Source organism: Heptranchias perlo, chromosome 23, assembly GCF_035084215.1.
Source record: "Heptranchias perlo isolate sHepPer1 chromosome 23, sHepPer1.hap1, whole genome shotgun sequence".
Lineage (NCBI taxonomy): Eukaryota > Metazoa > Chordata > Chondrichthyes > Hexanchiformes > Hexanchidae > Heptranchias > Heptranchias perlo.
Genome location: NC_090347.1, coordinates 8,500,527 through 8,524,445, shown reverse-complemented (window position 1 = coordinate 8,524,445; position 23,919 = coordinate 8,500,527). Strand labels below are relative to the sequence as shown.

Sequence of the window (23,919 nt, the reverse complement as noted above, 5' to 3'; positions counted from 1 at the left end):
GCTGGAATTAAATAACAAATTTTATATATATATATATAAAATTGTCGATCCACAAGCGGCGCCGTCTCCACCCCAGGTAATAATTAATATTTTTTTTTAACTGATGGTTAGCTGTGCGCTCGACGTCTTGTGACGTCATAAAGCGGCGCCGCTTGAGCGGCGGAGGAGCTGGACAGATCGAAGAGAAGGAGGAGGCGCCGGAGTTACTGTGATCGCAGCGAGGAAAGGAGGCGGAAAAAATATAATAAATAAACACACACACCACACACACACAAAGAGCAGCAGCCGGCAAGGAGCATGGGGAAAGGCAGCGGCCCGTTCGAGCGGCTCCTCGGTGAGTAGGCGGGCGGTTCCCTTCCTTTTGTTTCGGGCCTTTCCTTCATGGGAGCGGTGCCCGGTAACCGGCCGCCATTTCGGGAGAGGAGGAGGAGGATGATGAGGGAAAGCGCAGTCCCGGCTACAGCGCTTGACTGGAACTGGAGGCCCCTCCAAGACAGGGCCTAGCCGCCTGGCAACGGCCTCCAGTCCCCGCCCTAAAGGGAGCGGGCGATTGAGCCTCGCTTGACGGGACGGAATCCAGCTGTGTCCGGCCGGGCAGACGCCAGATGTTCACCTGTCGGACTGGTCAGTTCCGGAGGGGAGCCCGGTGTGGGTGGGGTGGTGAGTGGGGAAGGAAATCAATGTGAAAATAATGTGATTTTTAAATATTTATATCGAATTATTATAATCGCTTCGTGTTTTCACCCCGTCTCCACGCTCCCATGTTTCTAATCACAGCTGTGAGTTAGAGGGAAATGTTGAGAGTGAAATCTCGATCACGATTGAGAGCATCCCGTTCAACCTTGTGGGGCTGTGTCTGTATATTTTAGAGTCAACTAGATCACAGGGTTTAAATGTTACCGCGAAAACGAGTGCTGTCCCACTATCTGTGGGGTAGGACAGTTTTGCAGTCGATTCGGATAATAGAAACTTAAATAATGCTCGAAATCTGAAACCAAATCAGAAAATGCTGGAATCACTCTGGTCAGCAGCATCTGTGGCGAGAACAGACAAATTTACATTTTGGGTGTAGACTCTTCATCAGAATCTAAAATATAATTGATTTTCTCAGTCCTTGCCCATAATCTCATTGAAACATATAAGATTCTGAGAGGGATTGACAGGGTAGATGCTGAGAGGTTGTATCCCCTGGCTGGCAAGTCTAGAACAAGGGGCATAGCCTCAGGATAAGGGGTTGGACATTTAAGCCTGAGATGAGGAGGAATTTCTTCACTGAGAGGGTTGTGAGTCTTTGGAATTCTCTACCCCAAAGGGCTGTGGATGCTGAGTCATTGAATATATTCAAGGCTGAGGATAGATAGATAGACTTTTGGACTCTAGGGGAATCAAGGAGGATGGGGATCTGGCAGGAAAGTGGAGTTTAGGTTGAAGATCAGCCATGATCTTACTGAATGGCGGAGCAGGCTCACTAGGCCTATGGCCTACTCCTGCTTCTGTTCTTATAAAGGGGGAAAAACTGATTTTCGGGAGGGGAGCGAGTGACTATCTGCATGGTTCATGTAACAGGAATGTGGAAGGGGGGGGATGTACTGTGTGGTTGTAGTTGGATTGCTATCTGAAGCTATATATGCAAGCTGACAGACAAGTGAAAATAATCCCCTTTGATTGTCTCTGCTTCCACTTTCCCACTCTAATGGACCTCTTTGTTAAAAAGTAATTCCCGTTTTGTTTTTGTTTAATGGAAGGTGAGCCATCTGTCATCTTTGTCACAGTGATGTCCTATATAAACGATGTATTTCAGTGCAGATCTGGATTAAGAATTCTGGAGGCCCTGGGCACCAGGAACATTCAGGACCCTTGTGCACAATGCAACCCCCCCCCCCCCCCCCCCAATCTGTTAAAGCACAAATGTGAAATGCATGAAGAAATAGGACTATAGAATATTTACACACTATTAATAATAAAGTAAATCATATCACAATTTACCATGCTTAAATGAAACTGTCCCTGGCGGGGGTTCCATATTTAGCTGGAGCCCCTGTGTATGGACCCCATAGAACGATGTGTTAATCTGCCCTGGTTTCAGGTCATTTATATTGTGCATTTGTTTTCCTGGTAGCCTAGAAACCATCCTGCCCTCTACATCTTGAATATCCCTATATGAGAAAAGAATTAGGGACAGTATATTCAGAAACCCATCTCTGTGTACTTACCATTGACAGTATTCTGTCCATAGTCTGATATGGTTTTGTGGCTTTGTGTAAGGAGGCTGTGTACCTTGTGTCTGCTCCATGTGATCCCTTGTTTTAAAGGATTCTAGCACCTCTGCTGTGCTTCCAACCCAGAGTGAAAGTTATTCTGCTGCTGCCTTTCCCTTTAATCAGAGACTGTTAGTCACTGTCAGGCTGGCTATCGTGGCAGTAACTGAGACCGGTAACAACAGACAAACCTGATGAGGCTCATCTAAGCAATATTAACCAGGGAATTGAATAAATTCTGTCTTCACTTGACAAATTAGATGAATTTTACAGGCTTTGACTAATTAACATTTTAATTGCAAAATGAAAACTTATAATTTAAGTTTTAACATAAAAGCTTTAAAGAATCATGATTTTAAAAATGATTTTTTAGTGTAAATAATTAAAATACCATAATGAAATGATATTTATGAATGTGAATTTATTTAGTTTTTTATTTAAAAGAATCTTTCCTTGCACTGCCCTTTTGCCCATTTATCTCTGATCCTGGAACTTTGACCTATGATGCTTGTTATATCAGGGTGAGGTTAATGCTTTGCATTTTTGTTCTTCCTCTCCCTAAACAGACAAAGCAACCAGCCAGTTACTTCTAGAAACTGATTGGGAGTCCATCCTGCAAATCTGTGACCTGATTCGGCAAGGAGATGCCCAGTAAGTGTTTGGGAAGAGAGGCGGAGACGGACTCTGTGTTGTATGCTTTTATAAAAAAAAACTCAATATTTTGGCTCAGATAGCGGGTACGATGTGGTTGCGTAGTTATAGTGTAGCCAGAGGATTAATATTTGTTTATATCTCCCACAGGGCTGCCCTAAAAGAAGAGAAAGCCCCCTTAACTGATGGTCTCTCACACCTTGGGAGGGGGGGGGTGCGGGGTAGTGGGTCTCGGGTCTCTGAATGCCTTTTGTCATTAGCAGCTATCAAGATTTAACTGGTATTGTAGCATGTATCTTGTATTTCCAGTGCCTGTAGGAATTGTGTTATAACCTTTGGAAGATTCATTTCACAGAATAATAATTTATAAAGTTGCTGAAGCTCCCTGATATGTTGCTTTGATTGAGCTATCTCCATTGCTTGAAACTTTGATCCTCTTACTTTTGTGTGTTTTGAAACAGGCCTCCAATGTATCCTGAGGCTGCTTGCTTACTTGGGAGGTCACGTGAAATTCTTCCTTGTGACTTGTACTCCACCAGCTAGTGGCAGGCTGTTACTGGGGTCGGGAGGTTGGAGCTTCAGAAGCCAGAGGTTCAGACTTCACAAGATAGATTCCGATGAAGGAGCCCCTTTGGCCCATTTGATTTCGTTCTTCCAGAAGGCAAATCTCACAGTCTTCCCATTGTGGCGTCAAATGGGCCTCTACCCCATTCCTGACACTTGCTTTGGTTACCCTCTGTGTAAAGCCCTACTTCTTGACATCTGTCCTAAACTTACCCTTAACAACTGTCAGAGAATTGGAAGGTAGCAAATGTAACAGCATTATCTAAAAAGACAAGACAAGTACCCTACAGTGGTGTCGGCAGTGAGAATATTGCTAGAATCAATTATTCCTTGGAAAAAAGTGTCGATTAGGGATGCTGGCGTGATTTTGTGTAATGGAGTTAGACTGAGGTGATAGATAGAGGAGGATCAAAGCATTTTAAGGTGACATTTGATTAGGTTTTGTAGAGGACAATACTACATTACAACAGTGACTACACTACAAAAGCACTTCATTGGCTGTAAAGCGCTTTGGGACGTCCTGAGGTTGTAAAAGGCACTATATAAATGCAAATATTTCTTTACTAGTTTGAAATTGGAGGGAGCCTCCTGGATAGGAAACTGGTTGGGAGGTAGCAGACAGGAGAACTGGGATAAAAGCGGCATTCTCTGATTGACAGGCAGTCCTCAACCAGCGCTATCAAAAATATATTAACTGGTCATTCATCTCTGTTTCTGCAACCTTGCTGTGCACAAAATGACTGCCACATTGCTTACATAACAAATGACTGCAATTCATTGTACTTGAAGTGCTTTGGGATGTTTCTCAGCAATGTGATAAGGTGCTGTACAAATGCAAGTTTGTTTGAGCAGTTGCCAAAAATGATCAAAAAGGTTAATGGGATTCTAGGCTTCATTGTAAAGATATAAAAGCAAGGAAGTGCTACTGAAGTTATAAACAATTTTACAACACCAAGTTATAGTCCAATGATTTTATTTGAAATTTACAAGCTTTCGGAGGCTTCCTCCTTCCTCAGGTAAATTTACATACATTTACCTGAGGAAGGAGGAATCCTTCGAAAGCTTGTAAATTTCAAATAAAATCATTGGACTATAACTTGGTGTTGTAAAATTGTTTACAATTGTCAACCCCAGTCCATCACCGGCATCTCCACATCACTGAAGTTATACACAGTGCTGATCTGACCTCATTTGGAGGATTGTGTTCAATTTTGGCTGCCCTGCCTTAGGAAAGATATAGAATCATACGACACAGAAGGAAGCCATTCATCCCATCATGCCCATGCTGGCTTTCCTGAAGAGCTACCAAATAGTCCCATTCCTCTGCTATGTACTGATCTTGGAGAGAGTCCAACAATGATACATGGGATGAAGGGACTTGGCTATGGTGAGAAACCGGGTAAACTGGAAATGAGGCGTTTATTGAAATAATTGAGACTTTTTCCCTCCAGTGGGAGAAGAACAATAGGATATAATCTTAAAATTCAACCTACACCATTTAAAAGTTAATCCAGAATAAATGTATTCACAAAGGGTTTGAAAATGAGGAGCATTGTCCCAGGGGTTATAGATTCGGAATCAATTGAGGTATTTAAAAGGGCAGTAAATACTCACTTGGGAAGTAAGAATATTAAGGTATGTGAAGAATGGAGATTAAAATAATAGAACTGCCATGGCTAACAAAATGGTGAAGTGGGATTGATGGGCTCAGTGGCCTACTCCTGTTCTTATGCAACTCTGAACCTGAACCCTCTTGTCCTGAAGCTCTGGCATATCAAAGTATTGCTGTGGGTTTTTCCTCTGTCTCATTAGGAGCCTCTATAAGGTCCACTCTGAGATGTCCATTCTCAAGGCTGAAGAGGTTAGTTTGAAAACTGCCTCCAATAAATCAACTGTGTGGGAAGTGAGAATTTTTAAATGGTGTCAGGTTAAAGTGAAATTAGCTTAAATTGGAGTTTCTGTGATATAAAACTACTGCCTTCTTCTCTTTCTCCCCCCACCCCCCAACTTTTAAAATACTGGATTATATAAAACATCGGGACAATGATACGATCTGCTTGATCTTAAGAAAATGTTGTGTCTGGAATGTAGAAGCGGCATGCTGTCAGTCACATGGTCTGCACCCATTAGTCATGGCCACACTTCCAAAATTAAAACACTGTCTTTGTTTGACTGATGGGAGCTGCCTGCGAAACAGCCTGGAGAGAGGAGCGTGGAACAGCAACATTCTGTGGTGTGATATTTTTTCCCAGTGTGTGCATGTGAAGGTTGGGGGGGGAGCGTTGATCCAAGACAACAACAACTTGCATTTGTACAGCACCTTTTTAATATAGTAAAACGTCCCGAGGCGCCTCACAGGTGCGATTATCAGACAAAATTTGACACATAAGGAGAGATGAGGACAGGTGACCAAAAGCTTGGAGAGAGAGCGCAGGGAGGGAATTCCAGAACTTAGGGCCTAGATGGCTGAAGGCACGGCCGTCAGTAGAAGGGCAAAGGAAATGAGGGATGCTTAAGAATTTACCACAAAAAGGGTTCTCTTGGGTTATCTGGCTGTTGAGTTTTTATTGTAGTTTTTATGAATTATGTTCTGTGTTGTCTTACAGTTAATGTTAGCATTCTGTTTACTGAGGATTGAGGGGGTGCTGTTGGTGCATGTGCTCACTGTGCCACCACTTCCAGGGCTCTGCTCCTGAACACCATTTCCCCCACGTATTGAGGAGCTGAACTCAGCCATGCTGTTGGGTAGGAGCACTGATACACTACCCCAAGGATGTGAAGTAAAATCAGCCCAAGTCACTGCGATGCTGCTTTCTTGTGCCTCTCAGCGGCCCGTGGGGGTGGGGGGTCTCTTTGTGAGGTGGGTGTAGATCACCTGCCCATTCCCCCTTCCAGGGACTGACGAGTAGAGGAGCATCCTTTTGAATCATAGTTCTTGAACTTTCCGCTAGGGGAAACAGGTACTTCCTGTCTACTCTATCTGAGCCCCTCATAATTTTGTACACCTCATTCAAGTCACCCCTCAGCCTCCTCTGCTCCAAGGAAAATAACCCCAGCCTATCCAATCTCTCTTCGTAGCTGCAATTTTCAAACCCTGGCAACATTCTTGTAAATCTTCTCTGCACTCTCTCCAGAGCAATTACGTCCTTCCTGTAATGTGGTGACCAGAACTGCGCACAATACTCCAGCTGTGGCCTTACCAGCGTTTTATACAGTTCCATCATTACATCCCTGCTTTTGTATTCAGTACCTCGGTTAATAACGAAGAGCATTCCGTATGCCTTCTTCACAACCTTATCTACCTGTACTGCCACCTTCAGGGACCTGTGCACATGCACTCCAAGGTCTCTCACTTCCTCTACCCCTCTCAATATATTCCCGTTTATTGTGTATTCCCTTTTACTGTTTGCCCTCCCTAAGTGCATTACCTCACACTTCACCTGGTTGAACTCCTTTTGCCACTTTTCCGCCCACTCCACCAACCCATTGATATCTTCTTGGAGTCTACAGCTATCCTCTTCACGGCCAATTTTTGTATCGTCTGCAAATTTGCCAATCATGCCCCCTACATTCAAGTCCAAATCATTAATATATACCACAAACAGCAAGGGACCCAACACTGAGCCCTGTGGCACACCACTGGAAACGGATTTCACATTCACAAAGACATCCGTTGACTTTTACCCTTTGTTTCCTCCCTGGCTTCCTTCAAAGCCTGGGAAACAATCCATCCGGCCCGGGTGACTTATCAACTTCCAAGGATTCCAGTCCCTCTAGTACTTCGTCTCTCATTATGTTTACCCTATCCAATATTTCACACCTCTCCTCTTTAACTACTACGTCCTGATCATTCCTTTCCTTTGTGAATACGGAGACAAAATATTAATTTAAAAACCTACCCACATCCTCTGTTTGGTTTCAAAATTGAACCAATTTTGGATCCAATTCGCCACATTTCCCTGTATCCCATGAGCATTTACCTTTCTGACCAGTCTGCCATGTGGGACCTTGTCAAATGCCTTACTAAAATCCATGTAAACAACATCCGCTGCACTATCCTCATCAATCCTCCTTGTCACTTCCTCAAAGAATTCAATCAGATTTGTACGGCATGACCTTCCCTGAGCAAATCCATGCTGACTATCCCTGATTAAACCATGCCTTTCCAAGTGACAGTTTATCCTTTCTCTCAGTATTAATTCTAATAGTTTGCCCACTACTGAGGTAAGACTGACAGGCCTATAATTGTTCGGCCTTTCTCTCGTACCCTTTTTTAAACAATGGTACTATGTTTGCAGTCTTCCATTCCTCCGGTACCTCCCCTGTATCTAGTGAGGATTGGAAAATGATTCTCAGAGCATCCGCTATTTCCTCCCTGGCTTCCTTCAATAGCCTAGGAAACAATCCATCGGACCCTGGTGACTTATCAACTTCCAAGGATTCCAGTCCCTCTAGTACTTCCCCTCTCGTTATGTTTACCTTATCCAATATTTCACACCTCTCCTCTTAAACTACTAAGTCTGGATCATCCCTTTCCTTTGTGAATACGGAGACAAAATATTCATTTAAAACCCTACCCACATCCTCTGCTTCTACACACAAGTTACCCTTATCATCCCTGATAGGTCCCACCTTTTCGTTAGCTATCCTCTTGTTCTTAATGTACTGATAAGACATCTTTGGGTTTTCTTTAATCTTACTGGCTAATATTTTTTCATGCCCTCTCTTTGCTTTCCTTATTTCCTTTTTTACGTCATCCCTGTATTTTCTATACTCCTCTAGGCTCACTTGGTCCATAGCCTGTAGGTTATGGCATTTCTAGTGCCTAGCCAAGTACTTTTTAAATGAGTTGAGGGTTTCTGCCTCTACCACCTTTTCAGGTAGCGAGTTCCAGACCCCCACCACCCTCTGGGTGAAAAATTTTCTCCTCAGCTCCCCTCTAGTCTTTCTACCAATTACTTTAAATCTATGCCCCCTGGTCACTGACCCCTCTGCTAAGGGAAATGGGTCCTCCCTATCCACACTCTCTCTAGTCCCGTCATAATTTTATATACCTCAATTAAATCTCCTCTCAGCCTCCTTTGTTCCAAAGAAAACAACCTCAGCCTATCCAGTCTTTTCTCATAGCTAAAATTCTCCATCCCTGGCAACATCCTCGTAAATCTCCTCTGCACCCTCTCTAGTGCAATCACATCTTTCCTGTAATGTGGTGACCAGAACTGTATGCAGTACTCAAGCTGTGGCCTAGCCAATGTTTTGTACAGTTCTAGCATAACCTCCCTGCTCTTATATTCTATGTAAGGAATCTTACAACACCAGGTTATAGTCCAGCTGTTTTATTTTAAAATCACAAGCTTTCGGAGGCTTGTGGCTTCGTCATGGCTTATATTCTATGCCTCGGCTAATAAAGGAAAGTACCCCGTATGCCTTTTTAACCACCTTATCTACCTGTCCTGCTACCTTCAGGGATCTGTGGACATGCACTCCAAGGTCCCTTTGTTCCTCTACACCTCTCAGTATCCTCCCATTTATTGTGTACTCCCTCGCCTTGTTTGCCCTCCCCAAATGCATTACCGCACACTTCTCTGGATTAAATTCCATTTGCCACTTTTCTGCCCACCTGACCAGTCCATTGATATCTTCCTGCAGTCTACAGCTTTCCTCCTCACTATCAACCGCATGGCCAATTTTTGTATCATCTGTAAACTTCTTGATCAAGCTCCCCCCCCCCCCCCCGCCGCCATTCAAGTCCAAATCATTGATATATACCATAAAAAGCAAGGGACCCAGCACTGAGCCCTGCGAACCCCACTGGAAATGGCCTTGCAGTCGCAAAAACACCCGTCGACTATTACCCTTTGCTTCCTGCCACTGAGGCAATTTTGGATTCAATTTGCCACTTTCCCTTGGATCCCATGGGCTTTTACTTTTTTGACCAGTCTGCCATGTGGGACTTTTCAAAAGTCTTGCTAAAATCCGTGTAGACTGCATCAAATACGGTACTCTCATCGACCCTCCTTGTTACCTCAAAAAAATTCAATCAAGTTAGTCAGGCAAAACCTGACTCTTCCTGCTTCTTGAGTCACTCAGATGGTTGTGGCTGTTCTAAGCTCGTCAAAAGAGCATTTTCAGTTTGCGATGCTGTTTTAACTGAAGGTTTTTTAATATATAGGGCTAAATATGCAGTTGCCGCCATGAAGAAGAAGCTGAATGATAAAAACCCACATGTGGTTCTGTACACTCTAGAGGTGAGCTTTTCTTGTTATAATTCAGATCTTATTTTACACAGTTGTTGCCAGGGTAAATTTTAAACAGAAAAACAGTGGGTTTGGGAGCCAAATGAAATTTGTAATAGCCTGCTCCTGCGCTGAGCGAGTAAAGGATTGAGTTATATTGTTGTCGTCCAACTGTTGCGATTTTTAAGACATTAACGTGCACTGTTGGAATACGGTGACTTGTACGCATGCTGTGTTGTGCTGACCTACTGTACCAGATGGGGGAAAAAAACAGAGCAAGGAATAACACAGCTGCAATGGAACCTGCCATTTCTGCCCCCTCTGCACACGCCAGGTTAGACTACGTTGGAGCAAACAGATCGGTAAAGAGTGAGAAATGGTGCCTCTGGAAAAAGGAATTGGAATATGAAGTGGATCAGTGGCATTCACTTGGCAGGAGCTGAGATGTGCAACTCCTGGATGCAGCTTGACACTGAACGTGGAATAAACAGGAGAGCTGTTAACTGGAGACCAGTCTATTCATTATAATCGGTTAATACTGTTACTATTTGTGAGCAGTGTCATAGTAGGTGTACAGCACAGGAAGAGGCCATTCGGCCCATCATGCCTTTGCTGGCTCTTCGGAAGAGCTATCCAATTAGTCCCATAGCCCTGTAAATTTTTTCCTTTCAAGTATTTATCCAATTCCCTTTTGAAAGTTACTGTTGAATCTGCTTCCATCACCCTTTCAGGCATTCCAGATCATAACCACTCGCTGCTTTAAAAAAAAAATGTTTCCTCATGTCGCTTCTGGCTCTTTTGCCGATCACCTTAAATCTGTGTCCTCTGGTTATCAACCCACCTGCCACAGGAAACAGTTTCTCCTTATTTACTCTATCAAAACTTTTCATGATTTTGAGCACCTCTATCAAAGTATGACCATAGAGTTATACTGGATTCAATTCGGAACACTGCAGTCTCTTCATTGTGAGCAGGGCTGTTTATATTATGTAATCCAGGATTATGCCAAGTTTTAGTATTTTCCAATTGTCTGGTTACTATCTTGGCTAATGAAGTGCATCGTGGTGAGAGTGTTGTGACCAGATAGTCATTTGTAAGCATACAGGGTCCACGGTGCATTGAGAAACACAGGGCTATGGAATAAGACTTGGGATGTGGTGAGGAGGTTAACCTGACAGATGGGACTGGACAGTAGATGTGACGAAAGCAGTGGACTGTTGAAGGAGTCTTCGGTGGGTTCATGACTTGGAGTTGCAGTGGACTATCTGTGCCACTCTGATGGCTAAGGGCCATGTTTTGTGAGTGAGTGTCCACAGGGAATAGAGATCGACGGGTATAACTTGAAATACATTTACCTCCTACAAATGTACAGTAGCCACACAGCAGGGAGAGAAGAGCTGTGTGTTGCCTTTATCCTGCAGGTAACCTGATGATCTGATGCTGTGTAATGTTTTACAAGTGCCTTCAGAAACATTTGCAAACTTGTTTTTCCCATTTTAAAACTGGACTGTTTCTAAGCTGGGACAAAGGCACACTGCTTATGTGCTTTGAAGCCAAGTGGGTCTGGCATGCTTGGGCATTAATTGTCTTTGGCCAATAACTTGCATGTTAGAGGTGGTGTACAGCTATTTATTTTGCTTGTTTTAATGGTTTCTTTTGGGGGTGAGGGGATAGTCTTGGAGCTTTACAAGGTTTGAATGGTGCAGTCTGCTTTGCCTGAGCTCCATGTCTTCACACTTGCTGCTTATTCCCTGATTCTCTTTCAGGTTTTGGAATCTGTGGTGAAAAACTGTGGCCAGACGGTTCACGATGAGGTCGCTAATAAACAAACAATGGAGGAGCTCAAAGAGCTGTTTAAGGTAATGCCATTCACAAACTTGTGCAACCATTTCTACCAGCTAGTTTTGGAACAGACTCTATGTTCAGTATGTTAAGAGCTTCCCTCCTCAATGCCTCAGTTGTTAAAGGCTCTGCCCAAATGTGGCACTGGACCAAGCAGGTCCCGGGTGCAATTCCTAGTCTCTGCTGAGTCAGCTGGGACAGCAACAATTGATCTCAATGCCCCTGGGTTGAGGAGGAGAACTCTGCCAGGGTTCCTGTTCCTCGTCATGTGTAAGCCCAGTCAGCAAATCGCTACCGTGGCGCACCCCCCCACCCCCACTCCGGATGGAAGCCAGTTAGTGTGAGTCTGAGGGCAGGGATGGTTGAATAACCAGCTGGCACTCGCCGTGAGGTACCAGAGGCCGGCCAGGGCTCGTGGAATTGTACACCAGCAAGTACCCAAAGCCTTGAGCAAAGCGAAAGCCAAGTGAAGCTGCAAGGAGTCATAATGTCACAGAGCTAACTCAAAAAAGTAAAAAAATGCAAATGTAATACATCATAACTCAATCATTTCATAATCTAAATAATATGGAGAGCTCTCCCCCGAAGCCATTTTGGTACTTTATCCATTTCATATTTATTTCTTCCGGCACATTTATTATTTCCTCCCCAGCCCCCATCTTTCCACTATATCTTTCCCGTTTATTAATGATCTTGTTCACAAATTGCTTTCAAGTTTAAACATTGCAAACAAATTAATCGTCTCTTCTTTCCCTTCTTCCCCCCCCCCCCTCCCCCACCATGTCTTTTGACTGCCATAGTCCCTTGGGTGACAATCCCTACTCTCCCTAATAAGACTGTTTAACCCTCACGTGTCCTCGTGGGGTTGTGCCAAGCTTTTCGAAGGTCCTTCCTCTAATGGGCTTTGATCGTGTTAAATGATAGGAACGTGTCTTTGAAATTCCCAGTAATGTAGAAATCTACATGCCTCCACTCCCTGATGAGTGATTTAAAAAAAAACATAAATCCTCTTTGCAATTTATTCTTTTGAAGCTTTTTTTTTGCCTGGAGACTGTACCAGGTAAATGACAAGGGAGCCTTCTGTGTTAATATTTATATAACATCCACTTCCTGATGACATAATGCACCTTGTGATTAGAAAGACCCTCCCTGTTACACTGAGATCATCTGACTGAGGCCGAATGTGCTGACACTGCTCGAATTGCTGATCTGACTGAGGTGAGCAAACATTGCAGTATAATTAAACGCCCTAAGGTTCCTGACCTTCTCGGGGTTTTTTGCACTCGTGTTATCTGCCCCCTCTCATGAATAGCTTTGTACACAGATTTACTTCTTCCTGCTGGGTTAATCCAAGTTTTGTGTAGTGACACAGCCTGTTCATGGCTGGACTGACCCGTTTGGCCAAATCATCACTCTATCTTGAAGTTGGCAATTTGTTTGGCACTCACTCCCACTCCCCCTCTCCACCCCCAGTTGGATGGTTTACATCGTTGTTTACTCCTGTATTTTAACCCTTAGTGCCAGAAGTTTCAGGGAATTCAAGGTTCCCTGGACTGCCTGCTTTTTAGATTTTAGCTCAGCTGCTATGATGCTGAAATAAACTCTGACTTTGATGTAACATTTCTACTTGTATGTCAGTAGTAGTTTTATTGCAGTTGTAATAATACGATAAAAAAATTGTAAGTTTCCAACACTTCTCCCTACGTTCCTGATATCTTTCTCTTCTCTTCCCCCCCCCCCCATCTTTTCTCCTATTTATTTAAACTACTTCATTATTAAAATTCATATACTTCAACCTTTCTATAACTTAAAGCTAAATAATTTGCCTATTTTTCAGTGCATCTGGAATCCCACTGCCCATTCTGGAGATGGGGCCTTCATGACCAAAACCGGCTTCTGACATATACCGTCGTGATAAAAGAATTGGGGCATTGAACATTTAGCAGTGTTGTTTAAATCCTCCGAGATGCCTGCGCAGCAGGTTTTTAACGAAAATCTCAATTGTCAACCCTTTCCTCTGGTTTCAGTAAACTGGAATTTAGTCGAAGTGGGCTTTATGCATTAATGTTGTTCAACCTGGGACATTACCAAGTGCATTGTACATCTGGTGCTCCTCTGGTTCCTTTGGTCTCCCAAAGGTGGTCTCGTGGGCCACAGTTCTCTACCTTGCTGGTTTTGTTGCCGAGTTAAATAAACTAATTATACCATGCTTCACAGAGACAGACAGAATCTAATGTTCGGACCAAGATCTTGCAGCTAATCCAGGCCTGGGCTCACGCCTTCCGCAATGAACCCAAGTACAAAGTGGTACAGGACACCTACCAGATCATGAAGGTCGAAGGTAAGAAAATCTCGGGTGAATTGCAGCAGCTGTGAATTCTGAAGAACTCCATTCGCTTCACTCCCCACCCACCCACCCACCCTCTTCCCTGTATACCAGAAGGTGCTGGTTCAGGCTGCAGGGCAGTTCCCTGGGTGGCAGCAGCCCTCTGGTTAATCACTTAAATGGCCACTCTTCATGTGTGAGTGGTGACTAGCTGTCTGACTGTGGGAAGCATCATAGCTGAGCCCAATTTTGTCCTCACCTGACACACACCAGCGGACTGGGAGTAGGCTATTCCACCCATTGAGTCTGCACTGTCATTTTGGTAGCTCTGATAGCTCTTGTCTTTTTAATCCCAATTGTCTGCTTTTCCACCATTATCCCTTAATACCTTCCCAAGTAAGTATCTGTCTCTCTTTTTAAGCAGTTCAATTGCTTCTACAGCTACAGGACAGTACATTACACATTCTCCAAACCCTTTGTGTGATGAAATTTGTGATCAGGAATGAGAACCTTGAACTGTCTTCCATCCTCTCCCATGCTGGGGCCACCGAGTCCCTACCACCTCCCCAGCTGAGATCAGATAAATCAGCACAGGCCAAGGATTGAACCCAGAGCGTTCCTGGTCTTTGTTTGTTCCACACTTAGAATGCTTAGCATCTGAGCTATCAATATAAGCTCCTTGATTATTAGAACTATATATACAGTGGATTCTTTCCAAACTGTTTCTTGGCATTGATGACAGTGTAAAGCTACTGGCTACAGGTTGTCTTTGCTTTGACTAAGCATTTGCTGTCTTTAATTACTCATATTTAATTAATGCCACTTGCATAATTAATATCCCATTTGTACTATCTACTCTACAGAGACTGTGCGCGCCTTGGTTGCTGATCTGCTGCTGAGTGATCACTGTGTTTCTGGTGCTGTTACCCAAACTGTACTTTAAGCTCTATTGTGACTTCTTGGGTTTTGGTACAGTTTGAGTGTGAATTTTTTTTTTAAAAATCATCATATCCACTATGCAAACCTGCAGATGATTAAGTCTTTGTTTGTACATTGACCCCTGCCCACGATAGAGGCCTTTCACTTTTTCGAACTGTTCGATGATAATCTCAGGGCAAGTGCCTCTCGTAGCAAGGAAAAGTGTGATTGGCCACCAGTTTGTGTTGGCTTTGTTTTTGTATTTGTTTCCCAAAAGGAAAATCTGCTTAACTGATTACCAGCGACCCCACACCCCCCACCCCCACCCCAACCCCTGCTGTAATTGACCTGCCGTCCTGCAGTGGTGGTAAAAGTTTAAATAAAAATTGTGCTTGTGAATGTAAGGGATATTTGTCCTAGGGAATGTAACACGTTTCACACTCAGTGTCATAGAGCTGAAGGAGAGAGGAGACTTTTATCTTGCATCGAGTTACATCGAAACTAGAGCACAGAAACAGGACATTCGGCCCAACAGTTCTATGCCGGTGTTTATCTCCACCGAGCCTCCTCCCTCCCTACTTCATCTAACTCGATCAACATGTCCTTCTATTCCTTTCTCCCTCGCCTGGTCGGAATCTGAATGAAAGCCAAGTCCCAGAGATAAATGGCTAACTCGCTAACCCCCTGCCACACTTTACAAAATGATGTCTGAGGAAAACTCATAACAAGAATTGAAGCCTTTAATTGTCTTGATCTGCAGAGTAGGGTGGCTAATTGGGTACCAAGTTTTGAGAACCCAACTTTCTCTTGTGCCCTCTGGTTGATGCCTTGCCTTGTTCAGCAGAGCTGAATCTTATTAGTTATCCCCCCCCCCCCCATTTAATAAAATGAAGTCCAACTCCAGTGATGACATTTAAAGAGAGTGTTGCTGAGAGATGGTCAGTCCAGTTCATTCACTGGAGTAGAACTTACTGATCTATCGAGGGGAGGTACTATGTAAAATGTTGGCTCTTAGACTTCTATTAACCAGCAGTTTTAAAACACAAAATGCCTTGACTAAGGGACACCAGTAAATGTAGCTATCTCTCTTTTGGAAAATAAAATTTTTGGTTGATTTACTTCAGAATCACATGCTTCTCCTTTAGTTTAAGCAGTACTCTGAAGTAATTCTACAGCTTTTTGCACTCAACTGGCTAGTCACAGCCTTCTTTATAAGGTTCTTGGCTGCATGAGAAAATATCTAATCAGAAAAGGCCATTGAGCCTCTGTATTTTGCACTGTTGCAGACTCTCCCCACAGAAAAAAAGACTTGCATCTATTCAGCATCCTATTATGTCTTTCAAATGTCCCAAAGCACTTCACATTGAAAGAATTACCTGATGCAGTTTCTGTTGTGTGAGATATAAAGCGGCAGCCATTTTGTGCACAGCAAAGTTCCACCAATAACAATGAGATGAATGGCCAGTTGATCTGTTTTTAATGACTTTGTGTGAGGGAGGAATATTAGCCAGGATGTCAGGTGCGCTTCTGCTGTTGATCAGATTGTGGTACCGAACCTTTAACATCCATCTGATCCCTGGATCAGAGACAGGTGGGGCCTCAGTCTAGCATCTCATCCAAAGAACGGCATCTCCAACTGTGCAGCATTCCCTCACTGAAATGTCAGTCCAGATTATGCACTGAAGTCCCAGAGTAGGGCTTGAACATGCAATCTTCCAACTGTGGAGAGCGCGTGGGCACAGTATCCTGCCAGATCCTCCCAAAGAGGACAGAGTAAAAGCTCGCAAGATATCAGTCGAAGATTTGCAGCGATTCAGCCCCCAGCAACTGCATTCTGCACGAGACATTGCAGTGTTTCTTGAGGACTGAAACCATTACACGTTCAATCATCTGTATGATCCTTGGTGTCGGACGGACTGAGTTATTAGGAAAGACTGGAAAATACTTGGGTTCATCAGCCTTGAAAGGAAGTGACTGAAAGGGAACTTCCTAGTGGTATATGCCACAGTAGATCCAGATCAATATTTCAAATTAAATTGTGACAGTAGAACAAGGGGGTCACAGATTCAAACTAGAGGAAGGCGAATTTAAAAGGTTGACCATCTCTTAGAATAGTCTGCTGGGTAGAGTAGTGGAGGCAAAATCACCTGGAATTATTTAAGAAATAGTTGAATGCTGTGATGAGGGGTCTGTAGGCTGTCTGGATGAGCTGGGATGGCTGACTGGTCTTGCTGAATCATGCTGACCGTGTGATCTACCCTTGTAACTTTTTTTGATTTTTAAATCAGGTATTTATCCAATTTGTAATGGAGATAACTTTTTTTTTATTCGTTCACGGGATGTGGGCGTCGCTGGCGAGGCCAGCATTTATTGCCCATCCCTAATTGCCCTCGAGAAGGTGGTGGTGAGCCGCCTTCTTGATCCACTGCAGTCCGTGTGGTGACGGTTCTCCCACAGTGCTGTTAGGAAGGGAGGCTGTTAGGAAGGGAGTTCCAGGATTTTGACCCAGCGACAATGAAGGAACGACGATATATTTCCAAGTCGGGATGGTGTGTGACTTGGAGGGGAACATGCAGGTGGTGTTGTTCCCATGCGCCTGCTGCTCTTGTCCTTCTAGGTGGTAGAGGTCGTGGGTTTGGGAGGTGCTGTCGAAGAAGCCTTGGCGAGTTGCTGCAGTGCATCCTGTGGATGGTGCACACTGCAGCCACAGTGCGCCGGTGGTGAAGGGAGTGAATGTTTAGGGTGGTGGATGGGGTGCCAATCAAGCGGGCTGCTTTATCTTGGATGGTGTCGAGCTTCTTGAGTGTTGTTGGAGCTGCACTCATCCAGGCAAGTGGAGAGTATTCCATCACACTCCTGACTTGTGCCTTGTAGATGGTGGAAAGGCTTTGGGGAGTCTGGAGGTGAGTCACTCGCCGCAGAATACCCAGCCTCTGACCTGCTCTCATAGCCACAGTATTTATATGGCTGGTCCAGTTAAGTTTCTGGTCAATGGTGACCCCCAGGATGTTGATGGTGGGGGATTTGGCGATGGTAATGCCGTTGAATGTCAAGGGGAGGTGGTTAGACTCTCTCTTGTTGGAGATGGTCATTGCCTGGCACTTATCTGGCACGAATGTTACTTACCACTTATGAGCCCAAGCCTGGATGTTGTCCAGGTCTTGCTGCATGCAGGCTCGGACTGCTTCATTATCTGAGGGGTTGCGAATGGAACTGAACACTGTGCAGTCATCAGCGAACATCCCCATTTCTGACCTTATGATGGAGGGAAGGTCTTTTGAACAGCATTGATTAACATAGTATTAACTGGATTTAACCAAAAAGTAGCATCATCTCTTTTAGAGGGTTCTAGGACTTTGATTTTCAACTTCTCTCCACTCCCTGTTCTGGGATATTTGCTGAAGTGTGAGTCTCTACTGCATGCAAAGTGATTTGCTGCAGAGGGCCGTGTATAATGGGTGTGGAGGGTGGAACTCCTGTGTGTATTGAGTATGGATGTGTTCAAATGTTCTGTTCTAATTCTAATGTCTTTTATTATCATCATCATTACAGGGAACACCTTCCCAGAGTTTAAAGAGAGTGATGCTATGTTTGTTTCAGAAAGGGTAAGAGATGTCAATACCAGTCATTCATTCATTTGGAGTTTATATAAATTCTTTAAAGTGTAAAATAAAGGTGAGGGGGGATGTTGCATCCTGTTGTGAATTTGCAGATATCTGATTTTCTGTTCAGTCCATTATCAAATCCCATGCTTTAAATAAGCGTTGTTATTGTAATCAAATGTTAATGTTAGTGAATTTACCGCAACAAACACACTTCCTTTTGAGTCCGTATTCTGGTTATTGTGGAAAATTGTGCAATGGTATCAGAAGAGTGTAGTTTATTTTAGTATTTAAAACCTGTGATCTGTGGAGGATTTTTTTCCCCTTGAATATTGTATTGATGATGCCTGCACCTGGTTCCCGCAGAAGGGTAGTCACCACTGTTTGGAAGAAAGAAAGGACTTGCATTTATATAGCACCTTTCACGACCTCGGGACATCCCAAAGTGCTTTACAACCAATGAAGTACTGTCGAAGTGTCGTCACTGTTGTAATGTAGTAAACGCGGCAGCCAATCTGTGTACAGCAGGGAAATCCTGCCTCGAGCCCAGGGCGTGCTGAAGGTTTTTTTTTGTGTCTCTGCAGGCTCCTGATTGGGTAGATGCTGAGGAATGTCACCGGTGCAGAGTGCAGTTTGGTGTGGTAACAAGGAAGGTAAGAGAATCTGCAACCTTTCATGTGGATCCCTATCATTGGTCTTATTGTGTAGAGAAGATGTTTCTGCTTGTGGGGGAGACCAGAACTAGGAGCCATAAGTATAAGACAGTCACTAATAAATCCAATAGGGAATTTAGTGGTTAGAATGTGGAACTCGCTACCACAAGGAGTAGTTGAGGCGAATAGCATAGATGCACATGAGGGAGAAAGGAATAGAAGGATGTGCTGATAGGGTTAGATGAAGGAGGAAGGAGGCTCGTGTGGAGCATAAACACCGGCATGGACCTGTTGAGCCTGTTTCTGTACTGTTCGTTCTATGTAATGTCTCATACCGACTCTCATTGAGCGGTCAAGCAACCCGCTGGCAAGCTAAAAACAATTTTTTTTTTTTTTATATTCGTTCACGGGATGTGGGCGTCGCTGGCAAGGCCGGCATTTATTGCCCATCCCTAATTGCCCTCGAGAAGGTGGTGGTGAGCCGCCTTCTTGAACCGCTGCAGTCCGTGTGGTGACGGTTCTCCCACAGTGCTGTTAGGAAGGGAGTTCCAGGATTTTGACCCAGCGACAATGAAGGAACGGCGATATATTTCCAAGTCGGGATGGTGTGTGACTTGGAGGGGAACGTGCAGGTGGTGTTGTTCCCATGCGCCTGCTGCCCTTGTCCTTCTAGGTGGTAGAGGTCGCGGGTTTGGGAGGTGCTGTCGAAGAAGCCTTGGCGAGTTGCTGCAGTGCATCCTGTGGATGGTGCACACTGCAGCCACAGTGCGCCGGTGGTGAAGGGAGTGGATGTTTAGGGTGGTGGATGGGGTGCCAATCAAGCGGGCTGCTTTATCTTGGATGGTGTCGAGCTTCTTGAGTGTTGTTGGAGCTGCACTCATCCAGGCAAGTGGAGAGTATTCCATCACACTCCTGACTTGTGCCTTGTAGATGGTGGAAAGGCTTTGGGGAGTCAGGAGGTGAGTCACTCGCCGCAGAATACCCAGCCTCTGACCTGCTCTCGTAGCCACAGTATTTATATGGCTGGTCCAGTTAAGTTTCTGGTCAATGGTGACCCCCAGGATGTTGATGGTGGGGGATTCGGCGATGGTAATGCCGTTGAATGTCAAGGGGAGGTGGTTAGACTCTCTCTTGTTGGAGATGGTCATTGCCTGGCACTTATCTGGCGCGAATGTTACTTGCCACTTATCAGCCCAAGCCTGGATGTTGTCCAGGTCTTGCTGCATGCAGGCTCGGACTGCTTCATTATCTGAGGGGTTGCGAATGGAACTGAACACTGTGCAGTCATCAGCGAACATCCCCATTTCTGACCTTATGATGGAGGGAAGGTCATTGATGAAGCAGCTGAAGATGGTTGGGCCTAGGACACTGCCCTGAGGAACTCCTGCAGCAATGCCCTGGGGCTGAGATGATTGGCCTCCAACAACCACTACCATCTTCCTTTGTGCTAGGTATGACTCCAGCCACTGGAGAGTTTTCCCCCTGATTCCCATTGACTTCAATTTTACTAGGGCTCCTTGGTGCCACACTCGGTCAAATGCTGCCTTGATGTCAAGGGCAGTCACTCTCACCTCACCTCTGGAATTCAGCTCTTTTGTCCATGTTTGGACCAAGGCTGTAATGAGGTCTGGAGCCGAGTGGTCCTGGCGGAACCCAAACTGAGCATCAGTGAGCAGGTTATTGGTGAGTAAGTGCCGCTTGATAGCACTGTCGACGACACCTTCCATCACTTTGCTGATGATTGAGAGTAGACTGATGGGGCGGTAATTGGCCGGATTGGATTTGTCCTGCTTTTTGTGGACAGGACATACCTGGGCAATTTTCCACATTGTCGGGTGGATGCCAGTGTTGTAGCTGTACTGGAACAGCTTGGCTAGAGGCGCAGCTAGTTCTGGAGCACAAGTCTTCAGCACTATAGCTGGGATGTTGTCAGGGCCCATAGCCTTTGCTGTATCCAGTGCACTCAGCCGTTTCTTGATATCACATGGAGTGAATCGAATTGGCCGAAGACTGGCTTCCGTGATGGTGGGGATATCGGGAGGAGGCTGAGATGGATTATCCACTCGGCACTTCTGGCTGAAGATGGTTGCAAACGCTTCAGCCTTGTCTTTTGCACTCACGTGCTGGACTCCGCCATCATTGAGAATGGGGATGTTTGCAGAGCCTCCTCCTCCCGTTAGTTGTTTAATTGTCCACCACCATTCACGACTGGATGTGGCAGGACTGCAGAGCTTTGATCTGATCCGTTGGTTGTGGAATCGCTTAGCTCTGTCTATAGCATGTTGCTTCCGTTGTTTAGCATGCGTGTAGTCCTGAGTTGTAGCTTCACCAGGTTGGCACCTCATTTTTAGGTATGCCTGGTGCTGCTCCTGGCATGCTCTTCTATACTCCTCATTGAACCAGGGTTGATCCCCTGGCTTGTTGGTAATGGTAGAGTGAGGAATATGCCGGGCCATGAGGTTACAGATTGTGCTGGAATACAATTCTGCTGCTGCTGATGGCCCACAGCGCCTCATGGATGCCCAGTTTTGAGCTGCTAGATCTGTTCTGAATCTATCCCAATTAGCACGGTGGTAGTGCCACACAACACGTTGGATGGTGTCCTCAGTGCGAAGACGGGATTTCATCTCCACGAGGACGGTGCGGTGGTCACTCCTACCAATACTGTCATGGACAGATGCATTTGCGACAGGTAGGTTGGTGAGGACGAGGTCAAGTCGGTTTTTCCCTCGTGTTGGTTCGCTCACCACCTGCCGCAGGCCCAGTCTAGCAGCTATGTCCTTCAGGACTCGGCCAGCTCGGTCAGTAGTGGTGCTACCGAGCCACTCTTGGTGATGGACATTGAAGTCCCCCACCCAGAGTACATTTTGTGCCCTTGCTACCCTCAGTGCTTCCTCCAAGTGGTGCTCAACATGGAGGAGGACTGATTCATCAGCTGAGGGAGGACGGTAGGTGGTAATCAGCAGGAGGTTTCCTTGCCCATGTTTGACCTGATGCCATGAGATTTCATGGGGTCCAGAGTCAATGTTGAGGACTCCCAGGGCCACTCCCTCCTGACTGTATATCACTGTACCGCCACCTCTGGTGGGTCTGTCCTGCCGGTGGGACAGGACATACCGATGGAAGAGTCTGGGACGTTGGCTGAAAGATATGATTCTGTGAGTATGGCTATGTCAGGCTGTTGCTTGACTAGTCTGTGGGACAGCTCTCCCAATTTTGGCACAAGTCCCCAGATGTTAGTAAGGAGGACCTTGCAGGGTCGACTGGGCTTGGTGTTTTGCCGTTGTCGTGTCCGGTGCCGGGTGGTCCGTCCGGTTTTATTCTTATTATGACTTTTCGTAGCGAGATTTTACAACTGAGTGGCTTGCTAGGCCATTTCAGAGGGCAATTAAGAGTCAACCACATTGCTGTGGGTCTGGAGTCACATATAGGCCAGACCGGGTAAGGGCGGCAGGTTTCCTTCCCTAAAGGACATTAGTGAACCAGATGGGTTTTTACGACAATCCGGTAGTTTCATGGCCATCATTACTGATACTAGTATTTTAATTCCAGATTTTTTAAATTTAATTAATTGAATTTAATTAATTAATTAATTGAATTTAAATTCGCCAGCTGCCGTGGCGGGATTTGAACTCATGACTCTGGATTTAGTCCAGGCCTCTGGATTACTAGCCCAGTAACATAACCACTATGCTACCGTACCCTACATGGAGAAATGACAATGAAAGAAAAGAGGAACTTACATTTATATAGCATCTTAAACAACCTCAGGATGTTCCAGAGCAGTTTGCAGCCAATCAAGTATCTTTGGAGTGCAGTCACTGTTGTAATGTAATGGGGAGTTACCTGGCATCCAATTTGTGAACAGCAAGATCCCACGAGCTGCAATAAGATAAATGGCTGGATTTTTTTTTTAGCACACAAGCATTTGTAAAACTGAGCAATGCTGCATTTGTTGGTTCAGTACTTTTCTGTTAATTCTTTTTCCCAGCATCACTGCAGAGCATGTGGTCAGATCTTCTGCGGAAAATGTTCCTCCAAGTCCTCCACCATCCCCAAATTTGGGATCGAGAAAGAAGTCCGTGTTTGTGAGCCCTGCTTTGAGCAGCTGAACAAGTTAGTAACTTTGGTTATGATGTGTAGCACTTCAGAGCTGGTTTAATGTGCAAGGAAAGCCAGTCGGATTTCAGTAATGATGTCCCCATGCTCCTGTTGATCTCCTGTTTTACCCCTCCACATGATTGCCTAGTCTCTGGGAGATGCTGAGCAAAGGTAAGGCGTTCCCTTGCGGGGGGGGGTGGTGGGTAGAGAGGGTGGACTGGAGGGTAGACCAGTCAACTCCAAGAGGCTGCTTACAGACTGAAACTTGTCGCATAAGAGTTTCAAGAAGTACGGTCTTGCTATTCCTGAATGTTACAAAGGAAGGTACGTAGACACTTTATTAGTTATTCCTAGTTAACATAAAACTCACTGCCTAGAAGCAGTCTGGGAGCACAACACCCTCCCCTTGATATAGCATCATTGTAAAGTTCTGAATCCACCACCTCCATTCATATTGTCACTTTGAGGAACTCTACTGGTGCTTCTTGTAGCCAGACGACAGAAGGTAAAAAAGACTACCCAGGCAGGACTCGCTTTCTTTTGTCTTTCACCTCCTTCCAACTGGGGAACACCACAGCCGGCCCTCCCCTCCCCTGATTGATGTGCTTCAAATTGGAAACTGAGAAGAGAAGACAAGAGCTTGTGTCCAGCCTCTGTCAATTGCACTGAGCATTAGTCACCATGCCATAGTGCTTTATAGTTTTTGTATTTTAACTAGTAAATTACCTGTTCTCTCTCTCTCTTTCTCTCTCTCTCTCTCTCTCTCTC

At 45.0% G+C, this 23,919-nt stretch overlaps 1 protein-coding gene across 4 annotated transcripts in view; it reads left to right on the top strand.

Moving 5' to 3' along the window:
• Window positions 1-153: 153 nt before the first annotated feature.
• Window positions 154-23,919, top strand: part of hgs (hepatocyte growth factor-regulated tyrosine kinase substrate) — a 36,901-nt gene continuing 13,135 nt past the window's right edge. For all 4 annotated transcript variants that reach the window (XM_068003947.1, XM_068003946.1, XM_068003945.1 and 1 more), the window contains exons 1-8: window positions 154-334; window positions 2,825-2,909; window positions 9,646-9,721; window positions 11,476-11,568; window positions 13,769-13,892; window positions 18,348-18,400; window positions 18,982-19,050; window positions 23,042-23,166. In XM_068003947.1, coding sequence (XP_067860048.1) covers window positions 298-334; window positions 2,825-2,909; window positions 9,646-9,721; window positions 11,476-11,568; window positions 13,769-13,892; window positions 18,348-18,400; window positions 18,982-19,050; window positions 23,042-23,166 — 662 coding nt within the window. In that variant the 5' untranslated portion in view covers window positions 154-297. The remainder of the gene's footprint in view (window positions 335-2,824; window positions 2,910-9,645; window positions 9,722-11,475; window positions 11,569-13,768; window positions 13,893-18,347; window positions 18,401-18,981; window positions 19,051-23,041; window positions 23,167-23,919) is intronic.